The following is a 23,356-nucleotide window of genomic DNA, read 5'->3' as shown; positions in this document are numbered from 1 at the left end:
ACGAGCCAACATGGAGAAATGGAGGGAAAGACATAACGAGATAAACACAGAATACAGAAATCTAAATACTTCAAATATATAACATATATAACAGAGGCAAGATGAGGAACAGGTGGGAAACAGGTCGTAACAATCAGGGGTGGAGTCAGACAACAAGGGGGCTGGACTAAACCAAAACAAAGGCACATGGAAAATCAAAAGTAAACAAAAAGCACATGGAGGAGTGGGAGGAGCCAATCGTGACAATTGTTGATTTTAAAGCATACAAGTCTTTGTATTGTTATTGCAGTAAACACAACTAACTTCTAAGACTGAACTTTGTAGATTATTAAAAATATCCCGGCAAATTTTTTTGAAAAACTGACAGCAAGATGCACAAAAAGAATAAAAGCAGTAATTATACCAAAGGGTGGACACCTACATTTATATTATATTTTGTTGTTGATGTTTATGTTAAATATGTTATCTTGCACTTTACAACTGAGAGAAATTTACTGTTCAAATGGACACAAACTGGAAGATCCGATAATGTTCATCAGAGAAAAATACTTTGCAATTAAGAGTCAAGTGATGAATAATACTGTAAAATCAATAGTCAAGTAATGTGGAAAAACAAGCAGCAAGTAGGAAAAATGCTTTGAGAAGGCCAATGCCACCATCCCTGTTCAACAGGAGAATTTCATTTTCAGTGCCTTCTTCCTGTTGAATCAGTCAACCTGAGCTGGGAAGTGAGCCTGCTATAGTTGATTCCTTACTGTCAGTAAACACAACCTCAGAGATCACACGTAGTCTCAGTTAAAGTCCTGTGATCTCATGCAGTAATGACAAATGTATTCTAACTGCCTATTTAAGAAGAGACCTAAGCTCTAACAGTCTGGTGTGGTTTTTGTACAGCTCAGTTATTAGTTGGGGACACTGTGTAGACTGGCTGCACAGTACCACACAGCAGAGTCACTCTCACTCACTCCATCAGACTCCAGAACTATCTGAAGTTCTCCAGGTCTTTGTGACTTAAACTGGCCTTTGCTAGATGAATCTACTGACCCAGTAGTCACAGAGGTAAATACCAGTGTGAACCCTTCTGCTGGAGTCCACTGGTACCAGTAAAGATATGGATCATCTGCTCCAGTTACAAAGCAGGAGACTTTCAGAGATGATCCAGGAGAAAGAATCAGCTCCTCTGGGTCTTGCTGGAGCTGTATGAGCTGCACACCTGTGACGATGAACATTAATTAGTTTGAGAGTGCTTCAGAGACAGTTCTCAGTAGTATCATATTAATGATATTATTAGCTTACACATGACATGGAGCCACTGTAGTGTCATAAAGACAAGGATCAAACAAAAATGCACCATTTTAGCATATAATGTACAGTAGCTGTGGCTTAATGCTTAAATATGCTCTTGGCTAAGGGGCGGGGCCCTGTGGTAGTTTAAGCTGGAACTAGCAGAAGAGTCATTAACTCAAAACATTGTGTAACAATACTCAACTACAGTGAAATATTTAAATAAAGAGATAATATGAAGAAAGATGTTTAGCATTCTTTAAAAAATACTACACTAACAGCATTTAACCACATGATTTCCATTGACATGCATGAACAAGAGCCAATAATTCTATGTTCACCATTACCATGTTAACATTAGTAATATCTTCACAAACTTGTAGAAGGGATTAAAATATATTAGCCTAATATACAAACAGACTGTATGGATTGGGGAATAAATGCTACGTTTTGAAACTTAAATAATGTTTACATACTACTTTAAACTCTTTTATTTCAAACTGCATTAAAATACATAAAAACAGTGAATATTATTCAGCGTTTCTTCAGTTTTTCAAAGACTGAAGTGCCAAACAGTTGTGGTTTTGCAGAAAAAAATACTTATGAGTCAAGTAATGAATAATGGCACAAAATCAAATGTCAGTAAACTTGGAAAAAACAAGTAAGAACAAATGCAGACTGTGAGCAGGCAAATACCATCATTTCTGCTCAAAATGAGAATTTCTTTTTCAGTGCTTACTTGCTTCCTGTTGAATCATTCAACCTGAGAATTGAGTCTACTTTAAAAGATTCCTGACAGTAAACAAAACCTCATGCACCACATGTAGTCTCAATCAGTCATGTGATCTCAAACAGTAATGAAAACTGTATCCTAACTGTCTATTTAAGAAGAGGCCTGGGTTTAGTCTGGTGTGGTTTTTGTACAGCTCAGTGATTAGTCTGGAATACTGTGTAGACTGGCTGCACAGTACCACACAGCAGAGTCACTCTCACTCACTGCATCAGACTCCAGATCTATCTGGAGCTTTTCAGGTCTTTGTGACTTAAACTGGCCGTTGCTAGATGGATCCACCGACCCCACACTCACAGAGGTGAATACCAGTGTGAAGCCTGCTGCTGGAGTCCACTGGTACCAGTACAGATTTGGATAATCAGTACCATTTACAGAGCAGGAGACCTTCAGAGATGATCCAGGGGAAAGAATCAGCTCCTTTGGTGTCTGGTGAACCTGTATGAGCTGCACACCTGAAATAATGTAAATAAATGAGATTGAAAATGTTGATAAAATCATTGAGAAAATATACCGATGACATTATGAGCCTACATGTATTGGACTTGTACTGTAGTGCCAGGATGCAGAAAATCAAATACAAATGTGCCATTCTGAGTTGTACAACGTACAGTAGGAGCGGTTCAATGCTTTACTAGGCTCCTACTGTGGTAAAGGGTGGGACCTTGATGAAGATAGAGCTGCATAGCTCTTTAGTGCACACATCACTATAAAACTCTATACAAACAGTTTAAAACTGACAACGCGGATCTTTGTTATTTAGGAGAGTTGGTACATGTAACAAATAATAATAAGCTATTTTGTAGGCTCAAATGTCATGATTTTTTACAAACTGCAGATATTCAGAAATTTAGGTATTATGAGGGCAAAAACATAGTATTCACAGTCCTTGTAGAAAGAGCACTACTGCCAATGGAAAGCATGATTTCCCCAGTTGTCAAACTCAGTCATAACTGTAAGTCTAAGTGCTAAAATTATTCAAGACATCTATAATGAAAGAATATAACCTCTCACCCCAACGTTAACTAGAGGAGATAATTTTCCATTTGACATAAATAGCATGTGAAATGAGAGTTGATCAGTAAGCTAAGTCACACTTTCCATCTTAAAACAGCCACAACTGTAGCACCAGACTTGAATTATACATTTCAAATGTTCAATTTAACTGTCATCTTTGCACACAGTGTAATCAGACAGTGGTGTTTTTCTTTTTCTTTTCAAGAGCATACGTCGAGTACAGTCACAAATAAGTCTACTTGCTTTGAAACTCAAGATTTTTAGGCAAATAGATGAAGTAATACGTCACTTCATAAACAAAATATATAGGGTTATCTTCAAATAATTGTATGTAAGTAAGCTAATGTTATTTGTTTTAATAATAACTAAGATGAATAAGTCTTTATTTCTGTAGCACTTTCACCGTAATTATAAAATCCCAAAGTGTTTTAAACAGGAATAAAACTAAAAAATAGCAAATATAAAACATTACCCCCAAAATTAAAATAACAGCACCACAACAAGCCACAGAGGAAAATAAGCCACAATACTTCTGTACTTAAAGAAATGATGGTTCTTTAAGGGTTCTTCAGTAAAGAAATATACAAAACCAAGAACTCTCAATGAACCATCTGGATGCTTAAAGGGCTCTTTAAATAGTAAAATGGTTCATCAGATTGATGGCAAAAGTGATGCAGATAGTTCTTTATAGAACCTTTTTGAAAAGTGTTCTACGTGGCACCAAAAAGGATTCTTCTATTTTTACAATATCAAGCTTACCTTTTTGGGTGCTATACAGAACCCTTTTCAAAAAGGTTCTTTATAGAACCATCAACAGCACAATCTGAAGAACCCTTTAAGCATCCAGATGGTTCTTTGAGAGTTTTTGCAGATCATGCAAAAGGGTGCTAAATACTAAAGAACCCTTGAAGAACCATTATTTTTAAGTGTGTAGGCAAATGCAAACCTAAACAAATATGTTTTTAATCTGGATTTTATAACTTGTCAAGGTTGCATTCTTTATATTCATTATAAGCCAGAGTGTAGGAGGAAACAATCTTATGAGAAAATGGTCTTCCACCAGCTGAGCTGTAAGTGATGCTAGGAGTTTGCAGTAAGCCCACCTCAGCTAAGTGAAGTGGTCTAAATGAGCTATAGCTTTTCAACAGATCAGTAAAATATGCAGGAGTTACGCTGTTAAGATCCTTATATTTCAAAAGCAAGACCATGCAATGTGAAACTGAACAAGAAATCAGCGTAATTAACAGAGTAGTTCATTATTATGGTAATTAACAGTGATTTAATAGGGTAGAGATAATGTGTTTGCCAGGAAGCATAATAAGGTGTTCAATAAGGTGATGAAAGTGCTGATTGGTCAGAATGGAAGTAAAATGTATTGGGCAACTGGCACTGGCAAGCTATGAGAAAAGCAACAGCACTATCTGTGTTCAGAATGAGAAGTTTTCAGTTTTGCCTTGCTTCCTGTCTAGATTAAGGCAGATTCTTCACTGTCAAATCTGTAATTCAGGGTCAGGTGCTTTTGGAAAAACCAAAATATCTATTCGAGAAGAGGCCTACACTCTTGATGGTTTGGTTTGGTTTTTTTGTACGGCTCTGTGATTACCCTGGGACGCTGTGTAGACCGGCTGCACAGTACCACATAGTCCCTCTCACTCACTCCATAAGACTCCTGATCTATCTGAAGCTCTCCAGGTTTATGAGACTTAAACTGGCCTTTGCTAGATGGAACCACTGACCCAGTAGCCAAAGAAGTGAATACTAGTGTGAACCCTGCTGCTGGAGTCCACTGGCAGCAGAATAGATTAGGGTTGGTTATGGAACAGGAGACCTTCAGAGGAAAGAATAAGCTCTTCTAGCTTCTGCAAGTCTTGTATGAGCTGCACACCTGTGATGAACATGAATTTGATTGAAAAGTGCTGCTCAAATCATTGTCAGTACTACCATAGTGATAACATTATTAGCTTACATAGAGTAGAAGACCACTGCAGGGTCCAAATGCAAAATGTGAAATACAAGCACTTAATTTTGAGCTGTACATCATACAGCAGCAGTTCTTTAATGCTTTAATATGATCTCACTTGGTTAAGGGGCGGGACCCTGTGGAAGCTTTGTGGAGGCTCTTTATTCAAATTGCATTTCACTAAAAACTCATTGCCACATAGGTCAAAACAATGTTGTTTAGTACTTTGTTATTAATTCTATATTTTTAAGGGAATATTATAAAAAAAAAAAAAATTCTAGAAGAATTCTAGAATCTTATATCTATGTAAACGCTGCCTCCCAGTGGTGACAATGATATTTACATCCCTTTCATCTGCAAATTATTTACAACTGCATCGTGCATTTTGAACAAAATAAAATCCCTAAATTGCTAATGAAGTCAGAATATTTGTTTACAATACATTTTAAATCACTACAAGTGCAATTCGTGAATATGTCAAATGTGCATGTCATAAAACTATTGAAACAGTATCAGACACTACATTTAGATTTATCTAAATATATTTCAACATTAACTTTATTATTTTCTGTCCTAATTTGTAACACCAGATCTATTATATGGGGCTAAAAAAATGCCATCCTTAATTTATTTAATTTTTAAAAAGCAGAAAACACTTTATACAAAATTACGTAGAAGCTTCACAGATAAGCAAGTAAATGTAATGTTTTCAGTATTTAGTTTGACCCCATTTTACAGCTTTATATTCTTTTTGGGAGACTTGCTTACAGTTTTTCAAAGAAATCTGCAGGGACATTTCTCTACATCTCCAAAGTTCAGTCTTAGAAGGTGGTTGCATTTTCTACTTCTCATGATCAAAATAATCTCAAACATATTCACTAATATTTGGGTCTGGACTCATTATTCTGAGAATATCAACAGCTTCTTTGTTTTGACCATTTATCTGATGGGGACAGCTTTGGTGGTCTATCAGGTCTCGTATGGTTGGTATGAGTCTCATTTTCTTTATATCCTTTACATTTTGTAATCTCCAGTTCTCCTAAAAACACCATCTCTAAACCTGGCTGAGTTGGTTGCCGAGTTAAATCAGGTGTGTATGAGTAGAAAAACTACCAAATTCTGTAGGACATACAGGACTGGAATTGATTTGATTCAGTGCCTGCAAAACCAGTATAATGCAGTAGTTGATTTAGTTCAGTCAGGGCAGGAGCTCAACAACACTGAAATAAAGGTACCATGCAGGTACATGATTCATTCATTAAGGTACAAACAATGTAAGTGTTCCCTCAAAGGTACAGCAGTGGTTTTAAGGTCCAACTGTGCACCTTAAATAAGTTTTTCCTAGTGGAAAAGTAGAGATTTGTATCTTTTTATAAACTATTGTATTGAAACAGAACAATAAAATTAAAAGCCTGGAGACGAGTCGGGGTGTGTGGAGTCTTAGAAACTTAGAACTTAGAAAATATCATTTCAGTGGATTATGGTACAGTTATGATCCCTGACTAAAGGTACTGAGATGTACCCCAGAGGGTACCACCACAGTGACTGAGAGTGAAGAAAAGCACCAATTAATCTGTGGCAACCAGGAAAAAACAACTGCAAAGATTAGACTGTCTGGCTCTCTAACAATTAACCATTTCAGAGCAATTGAGAAGAAAGGGAAAATCATATGTGTGTTTTTATTATAATTCTTTATATACAGTGATTCACAAAAAGTTCTTCATAAACAAAGATACAGTAAGTACAAAACACAAAAGCTGTTTACATCATTATAAATAAAGTAGAACAACGTAGATGAAGTGCAGTATTACATTGCTTTTACAGTACATTTCATTTGTACATGTCAATCCTTTGTCCTCCAGAGTAGAGGCAGTCTGCTCCTAGCTGCTGATCTGAGGTCAGATGTGGTTATTTCAGTGTAGAAACGGCTGGTGAAAGCTGATATTGGATGTACTGTCACCGATGACTGTATATATGAGTGGACAGCATGGCAGCAATTAAACAGTAAAGTTTAATCAAAATGCCTCTGACACCCTCTAGTGGCAACCTTCATTTCAAAATGTCTAGTCAATTTCTTGTTGGTACTTGTGTTGAACTAGTTTCCCTTATCTTAACACAGCCACCCAGTGTTTAACTTTACAATAAAAGCACATAAAATGTTTTATAAAAGATAACTGCTGATTAAAGGGTCTGGATAATGAAATGATTGACAGCTGTGTCAATCCAATCTCAAGGATGTGCAGGCACTTTCTGTGATTTCACAGCTTTAAGTACAGACCACATCACAGTAAGATTCTCCACCACTTGACTGCTTAGTTTTTTAGTTTGTGTAGATTGATAGTAATAACCTTAAAATAGATCGACAGTCATGCAGCAAATCCATGTCTTCAGTTATTATTTGGCACTTTTCATCCATAAGATTGAGAATCATCTTAAATTCAGTCATGCTCACAGCATAAAGAGACGGAGTCCATTTTAAATACAGGCAGAGATACTGCTCCTCCTCGCACGCTGCAAAAAACTGGTATTGTGTCAAGTGAAATGATCTTTAATCTAGTCAATAAATCTTATATAGTAAGATTTCCCATTTTGAGATGATTGTGCACCTACTATAAGATTATTTAGCTTATTTCTAGGCTTTTTTTTTTACTTGTTTTAAGTAATTCCTTCAAGTAAAATTCTCACTATACATTTAGCTGGTTTCAAGCAAATTTTTTTTTTAACATTTTTTAAAATAAGCTAAATGATCTATCTATCTATCTATCTATCTATCTATCTATCTATCTATCTATCTATCTATCTATCTATCTATCTATCTATCCAATATAATGAGACCATTTCACATAATACAATTGAAAATGTCTAAAGAAACAAGGAAAATAATCTGAAATTAAGCTTACAACAATCTTAACAGAAGAAACATTAGATCCATTGACTACATTTAATATTATTTTACTTGACAAGATAGCATTTTTTGCAGTGCGTCTCTACAGTGCACGTTCCCAAGCCCAACACAAATGTAAACAGGATTGTGATATGAGCAACTTGACCAACATTAGGCTTCCGTGGGAATGGAGTCATGCTGTCCAATAACATATACAATCGTATCAGCACAGCTCTGTATGCAGAAAAAGGCACGAGAGTCCCAGTCAGCCTATGAGGCCTAGAGCTCTGACCACTGTTCCTTTTCCATGCCGGCCTGGCCTGCTCTTTCCCATTGCATAGTGAAAGCAGCTGGCACAGCAGAAGCTGGAGAAATAGCGGTTGCCACACAGGCGGGCAGTGACGATCAGCTGACAGTTAGCCAAATCCGGCTCATCCACACAGTCAACCGATGGGCTAAGGCCTCCACCATAATCTACAGAGAATGAAAAAACTCATTGTGTTACTGTGTAGGGCTGTTCTTTCTGATACTGACCAGTCTCTGAATAACAATGATGCACTGAATTAAGTTGACTCAAAAATGCCTAAGTCAATCTAAAAGGTAACAGTAAATTCAATGAATCACTATTATCCAGTAATTATTTCTGTTACTCAGTTAGATACAGTATTGAAGGTGTTACCATGCTGACAATCTCTGAATGTTAGATATTCCACAATGTCTGACATTGTGCCTCACATCTATCTACAAACACATTAACTGTGCTTTACAAAGAACGTTGGAAAACAAAATGTGTTGACCAAAAGATTAAATTTAAACCCTTAATATTCATAGACATCCACATCCTTAACCACAACAATAATGTACATTTAGGCAAATGATTATCATCTGAAGGATTAACGTGATAAAGTATTATTGTGATCCAAATTAATGTACCACATGTGAGCATTACGGTCTTACACTATAGTTTGTTTAATCCAATATTGTTATCATTCACAGCTTCTCCACATTTGGTTGGAAACTGACATATTGTCAATATTGACAAGGTCATACATTTCCTCTCTACAAGAGAGAGTTTCTGTGTTTCATTTGCACATACCACAGACTGACTGACAAACTGAAAATCTACGTTATAGTATGTGTGTAGTTAATCAGTTATAAAAGCCTTTTCAGTGAGTCAAAGAAAAGGCCATTCTATTGAAAACATAAAATAACTGAAATAACTTTAGTTAACTCAGAGCTGGATTGTGAAAACATGACTACCTTTGGTCACCCGAATTTCAGCGGTGGCACTGACGGAGTATGTACCACTGTAGGCGTTGCAGGTATAAGAGCCTTCGTCCACAGGCTGTACATTATGTATAATAAGAGTGCCATCCGCCGACACCAGCACTCGATGTCCATCTGGCCTTACTGGCACACCATTCCTGCCCAGAACAACAACAGATTGGTTAAAAACAAAAACACTCAATATTCTCCTTTACTTCATAAAGAAAGCAGAGACTGTTACAAAACAAAACACTTTTGGGTTTAAACAGTGACTTTCAAAAGTCTTTAAATAAAGGCAAATGTTGATATAGACCTGGACCAGCCCACATTGACGTTTTCTCCAGACACTATGCAGGGAAGCTGAGCCGTGCTGCCCTGGGACACCTGCACATTATTAGGGGCTGTGGTGATCCTCAGGTCCCCTAGTGGTGGAGAGCAGAAACACAGCTGTACCACTCAAACTGTACTGACTGCATATCGCAGGTATCTTATCAAACCAATGTAACAGTGTATTTGCCTGACTCCTGAGACACTGTTTTATTTTTAAACTTTATTTTTAAAATATATTAATGGCAGAGAGGGGCAGATTCAGGTGTTACAGGCATTCCCATAAAAGTCCCAGTACGTTTGTCCATACAGTGTACATATAATGTAAGACAATTTCCACATTTTTGTCATCATTAGAATTACACATGAAAACTCAGTGGACACATGGCTATATATGTGTTGTAGACTTTAGGACACCTGCTTTCTATCACCAAAACTTTAAAGAAATCTTAGTATGTATGTATGTAGTATTCTCTACATGAACCAGTCAAATCACAATGAATTATGTTTTTAAAAAAATCTAATCTATGGAATTTCCTATTAAAATGATAATATTAAGAATTCTTTTCATTTCAACAGCAACAACGAGTATACTTCATGATAAATAATCAATGAAGAGCTCATCAAACCTGTAACTCTGAGCTGGACTTGCAATTGTTCCAGCTGTTGACTGCTAGCAGCTGCACAGGTGTAAACACCTGAATCATTAGATGTGAGGTTATTAATGACCAGGGTGCCGTCAGAGTTCTGTGAATGCCTGGTGAGTCAGAATGTCAAACAGGAGGGTGGAAGCATAAGCATTAAAAAGGAAAATCATTGAGACACAAATTCACATGCTCACATATAAACACAGTCACAGTAAGACAGGTGCTAGTAATTTAAGGCTAAACTGGGCTTGTGGTTTAATTTTGAAGACATCTGAGAGGTGTCATCAAAGCCTAATGTGAAATGGTTAATCTAAGTCAAGTCACTTAATCATACTACAACTAGATAGTTCAATATGCTGAAAAGCCTTTAACAGTGTTGTCTCTTGTAGTATTTAAAAAGGCAATGTTTCAATGTTTTAAAACACTGAATATCCACTGGATAGGATTTTCAGACTCTCGTCTTTAACTTACATTCAACTAAATATCAATTAAATCCACCTAAACTAGATAAGCTATGAAGGCCCATAGATGTTAGACTGCTAAAGTCTAATGCATAAGTGTCAACTCATACAGCTTACCCATATAAAATACAGTTTTGTTGCAGTTTATGAGACATATGGTCATATAAGGTTGTGATACAAGGAATGTAATTTAATACAACTTGCTCATAAAATCTGGGAAATAAATCTGTTGATTTGTTTATCGCCTACTGTAACTTTCTGGCCTAAAAAGCATTCAAACCAGACTGGGTGGTGGGGTATTAGCATATGTATGCTTATTCATGTGAAATTCTTTTGTTGTACGCATGCTGTACATGGACACTTTACATGAAAAACAGGTCAAAACATACACACAGGTATATCAATGCATAAAAACTATGGCACTGTAATAATCAGACTGACATATGGTCAAATCAACCAAAAAACTTTTAAGTTGGAGTATCTGGAGCATCAGTGAATGGGCTTTGCATCCATTGAGCAACTTGTAGAGCCTCTACAACTATAAAACAATCCTGTGTGAAATCACCATTAGCAAATATACATTTGCCCCTATTAGCAAATATACATTCACTCCTCAATCCTCAACTTTGTTCAACTTAAAGAACACAACTGAACTCTCTCTCTCTAATTAAGGATGAAAGTGTATTTAACCATGAGAGACAGTTTACCTGTTTATCTGTCCAGTAAAGTAAAAAATATATTTCTGATTCTGTATTAAGTAATTAGTATAATTAAAGGAGTAAAGTTATGAAAGTTGTTACTAATTATTATGATTTAATGATAGAAATGTACTATACAGGTATCAGTGAATTTATATAGTTTGGAGGCTGTGAATATAAGGCTTATTCTCTCTAGACTTCAACACCTAAGCTATTGCATGCTAAACATATTTTCAGGTTGTCTTGAAAGGGTATTCATAACCTTCATATTCATATGTTTAAGTTGTTTATTGTTCCTCTCAGGAGTGAATCTGACAACTAATATCTGAATCTAATTATGTGTATGTATTGGCCTTCTCACAATCTTGACATATTATGGCTAATACAAACTGTAATTATTCATGAAGCACTATACGGCAACAATTGAAAATAACAAATGTAGATCTAGTAGATTTAAAGTATTGATGATATCATAGCACTATTGGTCATCTCTACATGCAGAGCTTACTGGAAGCAAATTAAGAAACAAATCAATAATTATGGGTCTTGTCCTGAAGTACTGATATCACAGCACTACTGATCCTAGTCACCTCTAAATGTAGGGCTTAGAAGCAAGTTAAGATGATAAAGAGGACTTAAATCCTACGCATGAACATAGCCTTTTTTATACAGACATCCACAAACACATACCTGAGTGTGTTGAGTACAGCTCCGTTTTTGGTCCACTGAATACTGACTGAGGATGTAGCTGAGGTGGGTAGGATAGTACAGTGTAGTCTAGCAGTCTGACCTGCACGCGCCTCAACCAGCGTCGAGCCTGATCGGTCAATACTAAACCTGACAAAACCCAGACCATGGGGCACAGAGAATCAGTGCGTTGACTTTACACTGCTTTATGCTTCATGTGTTAGTTTATCCATGTGCTACTGTGAGTCTATGATGGTCAGTACCTGGGTGTGTGCTGGCGTGGGTCATGAGGGATAGGGTCCAGTGAGTCAACAGGATCTGTCCTCTCTGCTCCATCCTGAGGTAACGTTGAATCCTGAGCAACCTCTACAACCATAAACCATCCTGTGTGAAATCATCAGTGCATACCGCACTACTGTGCATGACAATGCATCCTACGTATTTCAAACACTGTTTCCAGTGAAAGTCATCAATTTGACAGAGCAGAAGATACTTTCAGTCAGCCTTTTAGGTCTCCTCTGAAATGCCTCTGTTTGCATTTCGTGAAGTGAAGTGAAAAAAAAAGACAAATTCCAAACTTTTAATCCACATTACATTTGTATTTTTGAGTATAAAAGCATTTGAATTTTACTCCTGTATTTTTTCTTATGTATTACTAGACACGAGTCTTTTAACTTACTATAAATTACTTTTACACTTAGAAGCTGAGGAGAAGACAAGGCAAGTAGGTCTAATAGCCTACTAAATTAACTAAACCAGATCATTTAGGGAGTAAAAAAATTTTGTCCCTAGCAGGTCTGCTGGATCCCACAAAAAGAAAACCAAATTAAAATTCAGTTTGCCAGATGAATGCATAAAATCCTGGTCAGCTTGGTTGTTGTGCAAAAACAGAGTCCCCTAGTAGAATGTCTGACAATAAGAGGCGGTTTTCACCTGAGACAGACAGGTAGATGTAGCGGTAATCTCTCTCACGATCTCGCGTGGCCACACACAGCAACCAGCCAGAATCCCCCACTGTTACAGGACCCACCAGCAGAGAGCCATTAGGCTGCTGTCTGTGCCTGCGCATGAAGAGGAGTCACTGAAGAGAGTGTGCAAACTGCTGTTCAAAATTTTGTTTTATTACATAACCTTATAATGAATTAACATAAATGAATAACAGCAGTACATTATCATTCAACAGCTTCTCATTATTCCCAAAATACTTCAGTTCAACACCCAAGAATGCATTCTTTTGTCCAGTTTCTATTACTTTATATGATCAAAGTAAAAAATAGAAAGAACTAGTATTTGTAGCATGTGCAAAAATGTGGACACCCTTTTAGTTGTTACATGTGTTATAACTTAATTAAGCCATTGGGTGGGGTTTACTTTGGTTCAGTTCAAAAATCATTTTTTTTATTCGTCTGATGACTGACCTGGTGCTAGCGGCTAAAAGAAATATTAGAAATATTAGAAATATGATTTGCAGTATTGAGGCTTGGAATGAGTGATCACCTGATAATGTACTGACCTGGCAGGGTCGAGAGGAATGCCGTCTCGTCTCCATTCCACTGTCACGGTCGAGGAGGGGGGTGGGCTCACCCTGCAGGGCAAAACCACCACCTGTCCCACTATCCCCTCCACTGTAGAGGGGTCTGACTTGTCTATACTCACACCCACAGCAGTCCAACTGAAGCAGGGCAGGCCAGGAAATAAGAGACAGGGAAAAAAGGAGAAGGAAAAAAAGGCAGACGGAAAATAGAGAAAATACATGCAGAAATAAAGGAAATAAGAAAAAAAGTGAAAGAAAGAAAGAAAGAAAGAAAGAAAGAAAGAAAGAAAGAAAGAAAGAGGGAGAGAAAGAGGGAACAATCACTTTATGCTATACTGTTGGCAACAACATATTACAATCTGTAGTCACCAAAGTAAACATAAAGATCAGCCTTAACCTGGCTACAGCCACAGAGGAACAGAATGCACAATCTCTATGGCTCCTTCTTCAGTCTAAAGAGCAAACATCCTTTAGACTACATGGAGTGGACAGAGCATTTCCATAGTGTTTCCACATGCCTCAGGCTTGGGCCATCATGCACATCATTCTATTCATATCACACAAGCATGAATGGTGAGTACAAAACAGGCAACATAGGTTTGCCTTGTGGTGAAGAAGTCCAACCGTCACCATAGTGATTTGTTTACTGCTCCAAGTAGTCTGTTTTATGAAGCCTTACTGACCACATTATGACAAAGCAGATGTTAGAGTAGTAATTTTGTCTCATTTTATGTTCTCCGTTCTCAGTTTATGCAAACTAAACCCGCACAATCGTTATTCTAGGGCTTTAGGCAAGAGGGACAGACAGCTCTGAGACAAATTTCATACTTGCAGCAAACCACTAAAATTATTTTGTTGCTGTCATGACAAAAATGCTCATATCTCAGAAATGGTAACTTTGGAGGAGAAGAAAAAAAAACCATTCGTGACTTCAAAAATTATGACAAGACCACTTGGTACATCCATCACAACTTAAGAGGTTCTGATAGAACAGACATAAAATACATGAAAACAACTGACAAAACTCACTGACAAACTCTTAAAAAATGTATGTTGAGAGACACATAATGCAGCATTTGCAGTATCCACAAGCTAAATAAGAGCATTTGGAGTGGAAATGTGACTAAAGATTGTTGTGATGTTGGAAGCATAATGGCTACCTGAGGTTCCACTTTCACGTTTAAAGCATTTAAGTGTGTGTACAATTCTGTGGAAAAGTCAGAGACCATACTTCACTTATTCACTTTCCAGTGAAAACAACCAATACATACAAGACAATCATCACAGTGAGGAAAAACAGAAAATTTCCACACAAGCCTCCAACACGAAGTATATCAAATGTACCAGTATTTAATTATCCACTCTTTACTTTGAGTCATTGTCATAACTTTCCCCTTCAAAGAGATATTAACTTGCACACAAGCAACTACCAAAACACACCTTAGCTACCTTTTCATGTGCATCGAAAATGACTAAATGAGATTACATAGAAGATAATCCATTTGCGTAAGAAAGAGAAATGTCAAAGGAAAATAAGTGAAAAAAACAAGTGCTTCTAAAACTGGACTTCAAAAATGATTAAAGATACAAAGAAAACAAGACTCCCAACAATCATGCAAGACCTGGCGGGCCACCAAAATGATCACAATCAGATAAACAGTACCTAAAGTGGTTACAGAGAAGAGGAAATGGACTAAATAAAGAAGAATATTTGCAGTAGATGACCAAACTGGACATCTTAGATATGGAGCAAGGTTATATGGATTGTGTTTAAATCTGAAACTGATCCTGAGGAGCAAAAAGTGCAACCAACTTCTAAGACTGGACTTTGGAGGTATGGAAAAAAATCCCTGTAGATCCCAAGTCTTTCAAAAAGAATGGAAGCTGTAATAAAGGCTAATGATGGGCTAATGGCTAATGTTACACTAAACATTATATTTAACTATAATCTTCTGGTAAATATGTGTTTCCTGCTCTTTTCCTGACGCTGAAAATGAATTGTACTCAACTTGCTTTCACTGGAAATTAAATAAATGAAAGGGTGGTCTCTGACTTCTGCACAGAGCACTGTGAGGAGACACACAGACAGAGCAGCACTGTTGGGGCATCACAGCAGGTTTCTTTATTCGTCACACTGAATGACATAAGGAATGACAACAGCGCTCAGATGGTGCAGAGAAAGCAAAGACACAAGTGAGAGTGATTCAGGGGAAGACTACCAGGCTAACAGACTAAACACAAATCTAAGAACAACAGTGGAGGAAGTGGGCACATATGTGGAGGCAGGAGAAAATGTACCAGTCCCAAAAGCACAGCAATGTCCACAGTGAGGGAAATCAACTTCTCCTGGGCAAAGTGTGTGTGCACAGCCAGAGGTAAAGAATGTGTAGGGTGTGTTACAGCATGAAAGTGGGCATGAGAGTCAGCAGACACATTGAGGCATGTATAAACTTAAGCAAGCATGAGATATTAATAACTATGTGTATGTTTCACAATATGCATGTATAATGAAATGGTACCATAGCTGCAATGCAAGTAATGTATCTATAGTTGTAAGCAATGGGTTTGGACTGTTGAGCATTAACCTAATCTATGCTAACCAAATTAGCTAAGCAGACTACATTACTAGATAAATTAAGAGAAATACATTTAAAAATACCTTTAAGGTACATCAGAGACTCTGCTGACTCAAAGAACACTGGTACAGTGCATGACAGCACATATGACTGAGGGAGCAGGTCTGTAGTGCTGTGCGAGTGAATAAGCATATAAGCCTGTTAGTTTGTGTATTAGAGCTGCACAACAGTAGTTTCCTGTGATTATACGGCTACATACTGCGATTGCAAACATGCCTTACAACATATTAAAAACACTTGGATGAACTGATAAAGTTGACCCAAACACCTACGGAAACACTCAGTTGAAAATGTGATGGGTTAACCCTGGGGTGGGCTATATGGCAAAAATACATCAAAATACTTCATGACATTTTCAGAATGCACAATAGTTCGTTTTTCTGAGAAGTTAAAATAAACCGAGTGCAACACTTAAAAAAATACAAAATTATCAATACAATAATTTTTATTAAATGTTTCACTTACTGCACTGAACTAATATCTAACTGAATTGAACTAATTATGGTCTCTTTGTAATAAATCATGCAGCTTGTCAGTGTTCTTTAAGTACTGACAATATCCACAATACACACACACACACACACACATTTTCTAAGCTGCTTCTCCCTCAGGGTCGTGGGGGGATGCTGGAGCCTATCCCAGCAGTCATTGGGTGGAAGGCAGAATACACCCTGGACAGGTCACCAGTCCATCGCAGGGCAGAATATCCACAATATGCTCAGAAAAAAATACAGTGATGTAATGTGACTTAATGCATCACGATAATGATAAATATCGTCATATTGCTCACCCCTTGGTAACCCCATTAAACTGAGCGTCTGGCCAGCATTCCATTCTGAGAATCTGGCAGCGATACCTTTAGCTTGTTTAAATCTGGAACCACAGGAGTTAATAATGCATTCACAAAATAGTAAAAGTCTTTGTAAAATGTATCTGTGTATAGAAATAGAGTTTCTGTGTTCTGTGTGCTACAACATTTGAAAGACTGACAAGAATGTGATTCTCTCCATTTTTGAAACCTGCTAGAATTTTTTAAGTTGTATAGTGTACGCCTGGCTTAAGCATTTTTTGGTTTGATGACAGTGAAAGTAAAGCACAACTGATGTGTTATACTGCTATTTTTGCTTGTTCCAAAATGTACTTTCAGACTATGTTTGGCACTGTGAGCTCACACACACACACACATATACACATTTTCTAAGCCACTTATACTTCTGGGTCATGGGGGAGCTGAAGCCTATCCAAGCAGACATTAGGTGGAAGGCAAGAAACATCCTGGACAGGTCACCACAGGTAAACAGACAAACAATTCCAATTCAAATATGCAATTGACCTTACCGCATGTCTTTGGACTGTTGAAGGAAACTGGAGCACATCACTGTGTCACAAGTGTGATTGGTTATTGCAGTATCAGTATTGCAAAGGCCAGCACCGAAATTACAATTACAAAACATCATATTGTGCAGCCCTAATATGTGTATATTTAACCGTGAATGTCTGTAGTGCTGTATGAGTAAGTGAGCAGGTCCTGGGCCTTTGTGAACTAGTATCATGGCAGAGACAGTGTCAGGCTCCTCAGACAGGCACAGGGTGCAGGTGGGACAGTTTGAGGCAGGTTGGAGTGGTTTGTGGTGGTTTGGGGTAATTTGGGGTAATGTGGGTCAGTGGGGGTCCTGAGCTCTTACCTGGCAGAGGGGCTGCTGAGCTGCACGGCTCTGGGAGCAGGCCGGCGGCCCCGCAGCTGGATCCTGGCACGACGGGCATGCTGGGCTGCACTAGTTCCCAGACGGATGTGGCCTGAGTTGGCTTCTGCATTGTACACAGTGGAGACAGGCACACTTCCCTGACATGTGTGCTGGCATTCCTCCAGCGTGGCAAAGTTGTTGCTGTTGCCATGGCAGCCGCCGTACCAGAAGTGCATGCAGCGGGACGAGGTGGCATCATAGTAGTAGCGGGCGGTCCACTGGTCACACAGGCCGGCGCTGTGGGGCAGCTCGCAGGACATGCGCTGAGCTGGAGGTGCACAACACAGTTCTGCATGACTCAAACGGGCCTGTGAGGTTGTAAATATCATCTCTGTAGCTGCAGCCCCATTCAGACTCACGCAGTCTTTTTCTGACTGCCTGACTTCTAACACCTGTCATTAGCATTAGGTCTTTTCTTTGTTGGATCCGAGTGCCTCTGCTCAATCTGACATGTAAACATGTCCTACTCATATCCTAACTTTGTTTTCTGGTGCAGCCCAGAGGAGAATGGCTTCCCCTTTTTAGTCTAAGTTTCTCTTAATGTCCTTCCTGCGCTTAGAGAGTTTTTCTTAGAGAGTCTCGCTCATCTTGCACATTATTCCACTGCATAATTCCACCACATAATTCAGTCAGGATGTAATTCAGTCAAAATTCAGTCATAAAGAGACAAGCAAGTCATTAAGAGTGTGATGCGAAATGGACCATTATGGCATATAATTCTTTACAATGATGGTGATAGGAACCAGGTGTCGTGGCATCTACAATGTAAATACAGACACTTTTTTTACTATGCAAAATGATCAGTTAACTTAAATGTGTCTTCTGAAATTTGATTTCTAATGTGGATTATGGTGAAATAATGGTCAAATAAAAAAACTGCCTTCCTACACTCTGTATGAAGCTCTATACCATGAATTTATTTAAAAAATAGATTTCATGTCAAAACATAACTTCCTCAGGTTTCAGACAGCATACTTATAACCATTCTGTGCAATAACTTTATGTGAGGTAGCTTTTAGATGCATTAAATCCTTCACATGTCTGGTTCCTATCACAGTCAGTCTGAACAACTGTGACTCAGTAAGTTTCTCTACAGCAGAGCCTTTCAAATCAAACCATTTTGAATGACTGTTGACATATCAACAACTTAAATATGTAGAAATTCTGAAAAAATAATGGAATTCTCTCTCAAGGGGTTGGATCCAGATCTCCAAATTTGCTGCTTTGTAATCAGTCCTACACAACCAATATCAAATATTAAAAAAATAAATAACTGGAACAAGTCTATACCTTACTATGTTTGTAAGTAATCCTAGGTGGTACTGTAATTCAGTACCACAATATGTTCCACATCCATCCGTGTTTGATGTTATTTTAGTTTTGTTTGCATCATGTGATAACGGGAGAGATTTGGGATGTTGAGTATTTTTCATAGCCGAAACTCATTATGTGCATTATTTTTGCCTAATCATCTAGTGTGTGCACCCTCACAACAAAAATACAAGAACTACTGTGAAAGATATTACGTGCGAGATAATTCTTTGTCTCTGACTGAGATTTCATCACTACATTTTTCTCCAACAATTTTAAAGAGCGCACATCCTACTTAAGGTATACTCGTAAAGTTTTTGTGGTTTTATTTCCAAAAACAGCAGTAATATATTTTTACATGATCATTTTCAACTTCTCTTTATCCCTTAGAATTAAACAGGCTGTTTTTGCTACTATACTTTTAAGATATATAAGGTATGTGTAAAACAGGTCTGTTCTAATCAGCTGCCTTGTTTTGAGCCGTTTTCAAAAAAGTTGAAAACATTCCTTGTAATTTCAGACTGAATAGAAGGAGCTAAAGTGCTGTAGTTTGATTCCAAAAAAGGATTTTGCAGTTTAGTTATATATGGACTGAGAAGTGTTTGGTATGTTTTGAAACTTAAATAAAAAAAAAATGTGTACATAGTAAATAAAACTTCATATTAAAAAAAGGGAAAATTCAGTTTTAGTCCACGATAAGGGCCCTTTAAATTTTAGTGAAAACAAAAAGGAAAATTTAGAGACAGAAAATGACCCTAAACCTTTGAATTGTGATTTTAAACTTTTGAATAAGGGTGTGTATCACAGTATCAGTAAAGTTAATGAGCCCGTGTTTCCTGAATACTGAGTGCTGGTACACTATGCTAAAAGAATGTTTAAACTTTATTATTATTATTATTATTATTATTACACTAAAAGAAACATTGCAGAAACTACAGAAAGTATACTATTTAGTTATATATTTTAAACTGTTTTTTTTTTTTTTAAATGATGCATATATGCATATACATATCAGCCAGCAGTATCTAACTCACCACTAGGCAGGAGGTTGGGGCAGCCCTCTCCGTAAGCACCACTAGCAGTGGTCACTCCATCATAACAGCACCCATATGTGGACATGCGGCAGTCTACAGGTGGAGAGGCAGGCTGAGTGCAGAGAGAGAAAGAGACAAAGTGATGAGATATCAAGATGCAGTTGTTAGAGTAAGGCTGCCAGGTGAATAGTGAAACAGAGTGATTAGCAGATACTCACAGTTGGAACATATTCTGGGACATATTCAGGACAGCCCTCCTTATTGGGTCCACTGGCTTTAGATACTCCATCTCGACAACAGCCATACCTGAGAGATGTGATATGGAGCAATGTGTGTAATGCAGTTAAGAGCATGTGTGCACACGAGTTACATTTGCAGGTTTCATACATCATAAATTGCATTTCATGATGTTTAAAACTTTATGTATTGTCTCTGTAATTATTTAATTTCTTAATCCTATAACTGGTGATAAAAGTATGTACAAATTAATATTATGATTATGTAATTAGATTATATACACTTTGTAGGGTTAATTCAAACTGCTATTATTTGTGTATATGATATGACTTCTCCCCATTACTCTACCCAATGTGTACCTGGTGCGGGTACAAGGCACTCTCTGGACACAGCCTTGACCGCGGGGGCCACTGGCTGCAGTCCTGCCATCAGGACAGCAACCGTATGGAGACTGACGACAGTGAGGAACCACACCTGTACTGGGGTAAGGGTCTACATCTACTGGCTGATGCACTGAGAGAGAGCAAGAGGGAGAAAGAGAGAATATGAGTGACCAAAAGAGAGAAAGAGAGGGAGAAATAAAGAGGGACAAAGTGAAAGATCAAAGAAGGAATAAAGAAATAGAGGGGGGGGGGGGGGCAGAAGAGAAAGAGAAACAGTTTTTTATTACTCTTTGAAGATTGCCATTCAAGGAGAATTAATGTGAGACGGAAAAGTGGAAGGGGGAAAACAGGCACTGTGAAAACATGAGATAAAAGGAGAGTGTGAACAGCAGGATGAGGAGAAAGAGAAACAGAAACTCCTAGACTTTCATAATGAAAGGGGGCAAAGAAGATAAAAACAGACAGACTCCAATAAGACAGATTTGGACAGACAAACAACACCACCCAGTAATTTAATCCCAGTAAACTAAACACTTTCACAGCGGTTCTATTTAAAGACTCGGGTACCAAAATTAACATGCTTCTCTAAGAATAGTGAAACATATTAGAGACATGGGTATGGAACTGAAGCCTGAACCTGGCACATTCGGGCCCAAGCGGTACTGCTAAATATGAAACCCACTATCACACGCTATAAGAGAGATAACTGTAATAACAGTTTTACAGAGATTGGCTTTGTCATGAAGTGATTGATCATCAAAATAAATAAATAAATAAATCCCACACTGATACGGACATTTGTTTTTTGGCTAGTGTAGTCATACGCAAATGTCTGAAACCCCGTGGTCAGATTGAAACATTGAAAATAAGAAAATACACATCCTCTGCAAGAAATACTGCATTTTTCTGCAAATTTTAATGTACAATTTCTAATTATTTGCAGAGTTTAACATATTGGGAAAAAATAAAATATAAAAAGTAAAACGGAATATAAAAAAGTAACTGCATTAAAATGTGTAGAAGTCTTTTTGTTTTGTTGCACACATACTAGTCTGTACTAATGAGAAAGAGAAAATTACATAAGCATATTATTTCAACTAAACAAATCTACCCCCTAAAAGTCACTCATTAAAAAACAAATCCGAGGCTAATCGAACCCAATGCTGCCCGTGAAAAACTGGATACAGCAGCAGCTCGGATATGACCAGCACACCCTCCTACACTCGAGTGCCTCACAAATATTTTAATCACACAGACAATCCTGAAAACATGCCAATCAGGTCCAGATAATGAGTGCAGGGACAGAAGGGTGAGGGCTGCAGTGCTGGGAAGAGGGTGGAGTGGGTTTTACAGGGGAAATCACAATGAGACTTAGGGAGCAAGGAGAGATATGAGGCCAAAGTGGAACCATAAAAGCGGAACTGCACTGAATGATTTATAGAGAGTAGAACAGGCGGTAACCTGGAGCATGTTCTTCAGGAGCATAAAGCAGGAATCCACGTAGGGTGTTGTCATAGCCTCTTGGGTCTTGCATGCTGGGCACCACTGTGTAACATGAATAGGCAAAAGACTGTGACCCAAAAAAAGTGATCCAAAATGTTCTGTATCACCACTAATAATACACTATTACTCACTGAAACAAACTGTAAAAGTTGATGCAAAGTGCAAAGTTTTAAACTTTCCTAAACAGATTCTACACATTCATTACATTTTGTAATAAACTATGTAATCATTTACATAATTGTAATTTATATTGTCTAGAAATAACTCTAGACTTCTGAACAACAATTGAATTAGCAGACTATGTAGTATGATACATTTGTACTATGCATTATTATTACAGACCACTTAATTTATCTAATTTCCAGTCCAGTACTTAATAATGACCATTCTGACTGAAAATTAAAAGAATAAAAGGCTGGTCTTTGACTTTTGCACAGTATTGTGTGTCTATATTTTACTACTTGAAGCCTATTAAAATTCTAATAACTCTCATAGTTAGCCACTAATTCTGTAATACACTCCAACCACAACTCTGTGTTTCTATCGAATGATGAGTGAGTTTAAGTCTATAATAAGGAAGAACACAACAGTTTACAGCACAGTCAAACCAGAACCAAGGTACACACAGTATGTACAACAAACTATAAAGCTCATTTATAGGGTGGTGAAGGTCTAAAGGAACCCGAGAACAGCTGAAGTGTATGTGAATGTGTGTGGGGCAGGCGTGTACCCTGGGGGCTGTAGCAGTGCTGGGAGTTGCAGGTTTCCACAGTAGGGGGTTTGGGATGGTTGCTGCAGTGCTCCACCCCGTAAAGGTTCCTCTGTGTGTCTGAACAGATCACCTGCCGCTCCCGCAGCCCCGAGCCACAGCTTTTAGAACACTTAGAGAGAGAGAGAGAGAGAGAGAGAGAGAGAGAGAGAGAGAGAGAGAGAGAGAGAGAGAGAGAGAGAG

At 37.8% G+C, this 23,356-nt stretch overlaps 1 protein-coding gene and 2 gene segments (V, D, J or C); all 3 read right to left on the bottom strand.

The window, feature by feature from the left end:
- Positions 1-819: 819 nt before the first annotated feature.
- LOC119264133 lies at positions 820-1,346 on the bottom strand. The segment is given in 2 exon segments: positions 820-1,213; positions 1,297-1,346. Coding segments are annotated over 2 exon segments (339 nt in total).
- Positions 1,347-2,169: 823 nt separating this feature from the next.
- On the bottom strand, positions 2,170-2,692 carry LOC119264130. The segment is given in 2 exon segments: positions 2,170-2,529; positions 2,609-2,692. Coding segments are annotated over 2 exon segments (369 nt in total).
- A 4,023-nt stretch (positions 2,693-6,715) lies between these two features.
- paplna (papilin a, proteoglycan-like sulfated glycoprotein) overlaps positions 6,716-23,356 on the bottom strand; it is a 35,138-nt gene continuing 18,497 nt past the window's right edge. For both annotated transcript variants that reach the window (XM_017690788.2, XM_017690789.2), the window contains 14 exons: positions 23,135-23,285; positions 22,363-22,446; positions 20,878-21,031; positions 20,500-20,587; positions 20,282-20,393; positions 17,877-18,204; positions 13,535-13,693; positions 12,955-13,082; positions 12,285-12,387; positions 12,025-12,171; positions 10,158-10,285; positions 9,515-9,623; positions 9,196-9,359; positions 6,716-8,409 (listed from right to left, as the gene is read on the bottom strand). In XM_017690788.2, the coding sequence (XP_017546277.1) occupies positions 8,201-8,409; positions 9,196-9,359; positions 9,515-9,623; positions 10,158-10,285; positions 12,025-12,171; positions 12,285-12,387; positions 12,955-13,082; positions 13,535-13,693; positions 17,877-18,204; positions 20,282-20,393; positions 20,500-20,587; positions 20,878-21,031; positions 22,363-22,446; positions 23,135-23,285 (2,064 nt within the window). In that variant the 3' untranslated portion in view covers positions 6,716-8,200. The remainder of the gene's footprint in view (positions 8,410-9,195; positions 9,360-9,514; positions 9,624-10,157; positions 10,286-12,024; positions 12,172-12,284; positions 12,388-12,954; positions 13,083-13,534; positions 13,694-17,876; positions 18,205-20,281; positions 20,394-20,499; positions 20,588-20,877; positions 21,032-22,362; positions 22,447-23,134; positions 23,286-23,356) is intronic.

The sequence above is a fragment of the Pygocentrus nattereri genome, chromosome 10, assembly GCF_015220715.1.
Source record: "Pygocentrus nattereri isolate fPygNat1 chromosome 10, fPygNat1.pri, whole genome shotgun sequence".
Taxonomy (NCBI): domain Eukaryota; kingdom Metazoa; phylum Chordata; class Actinopteri; order Characiformes; family Serrasalmidae; genus Pygocentrus; species Pygocentrus nattereri.
Note: the sequence above shows the minus strand (reverse complement) of the source record. Positions and strands in the feature narration are given on the sequence as shown.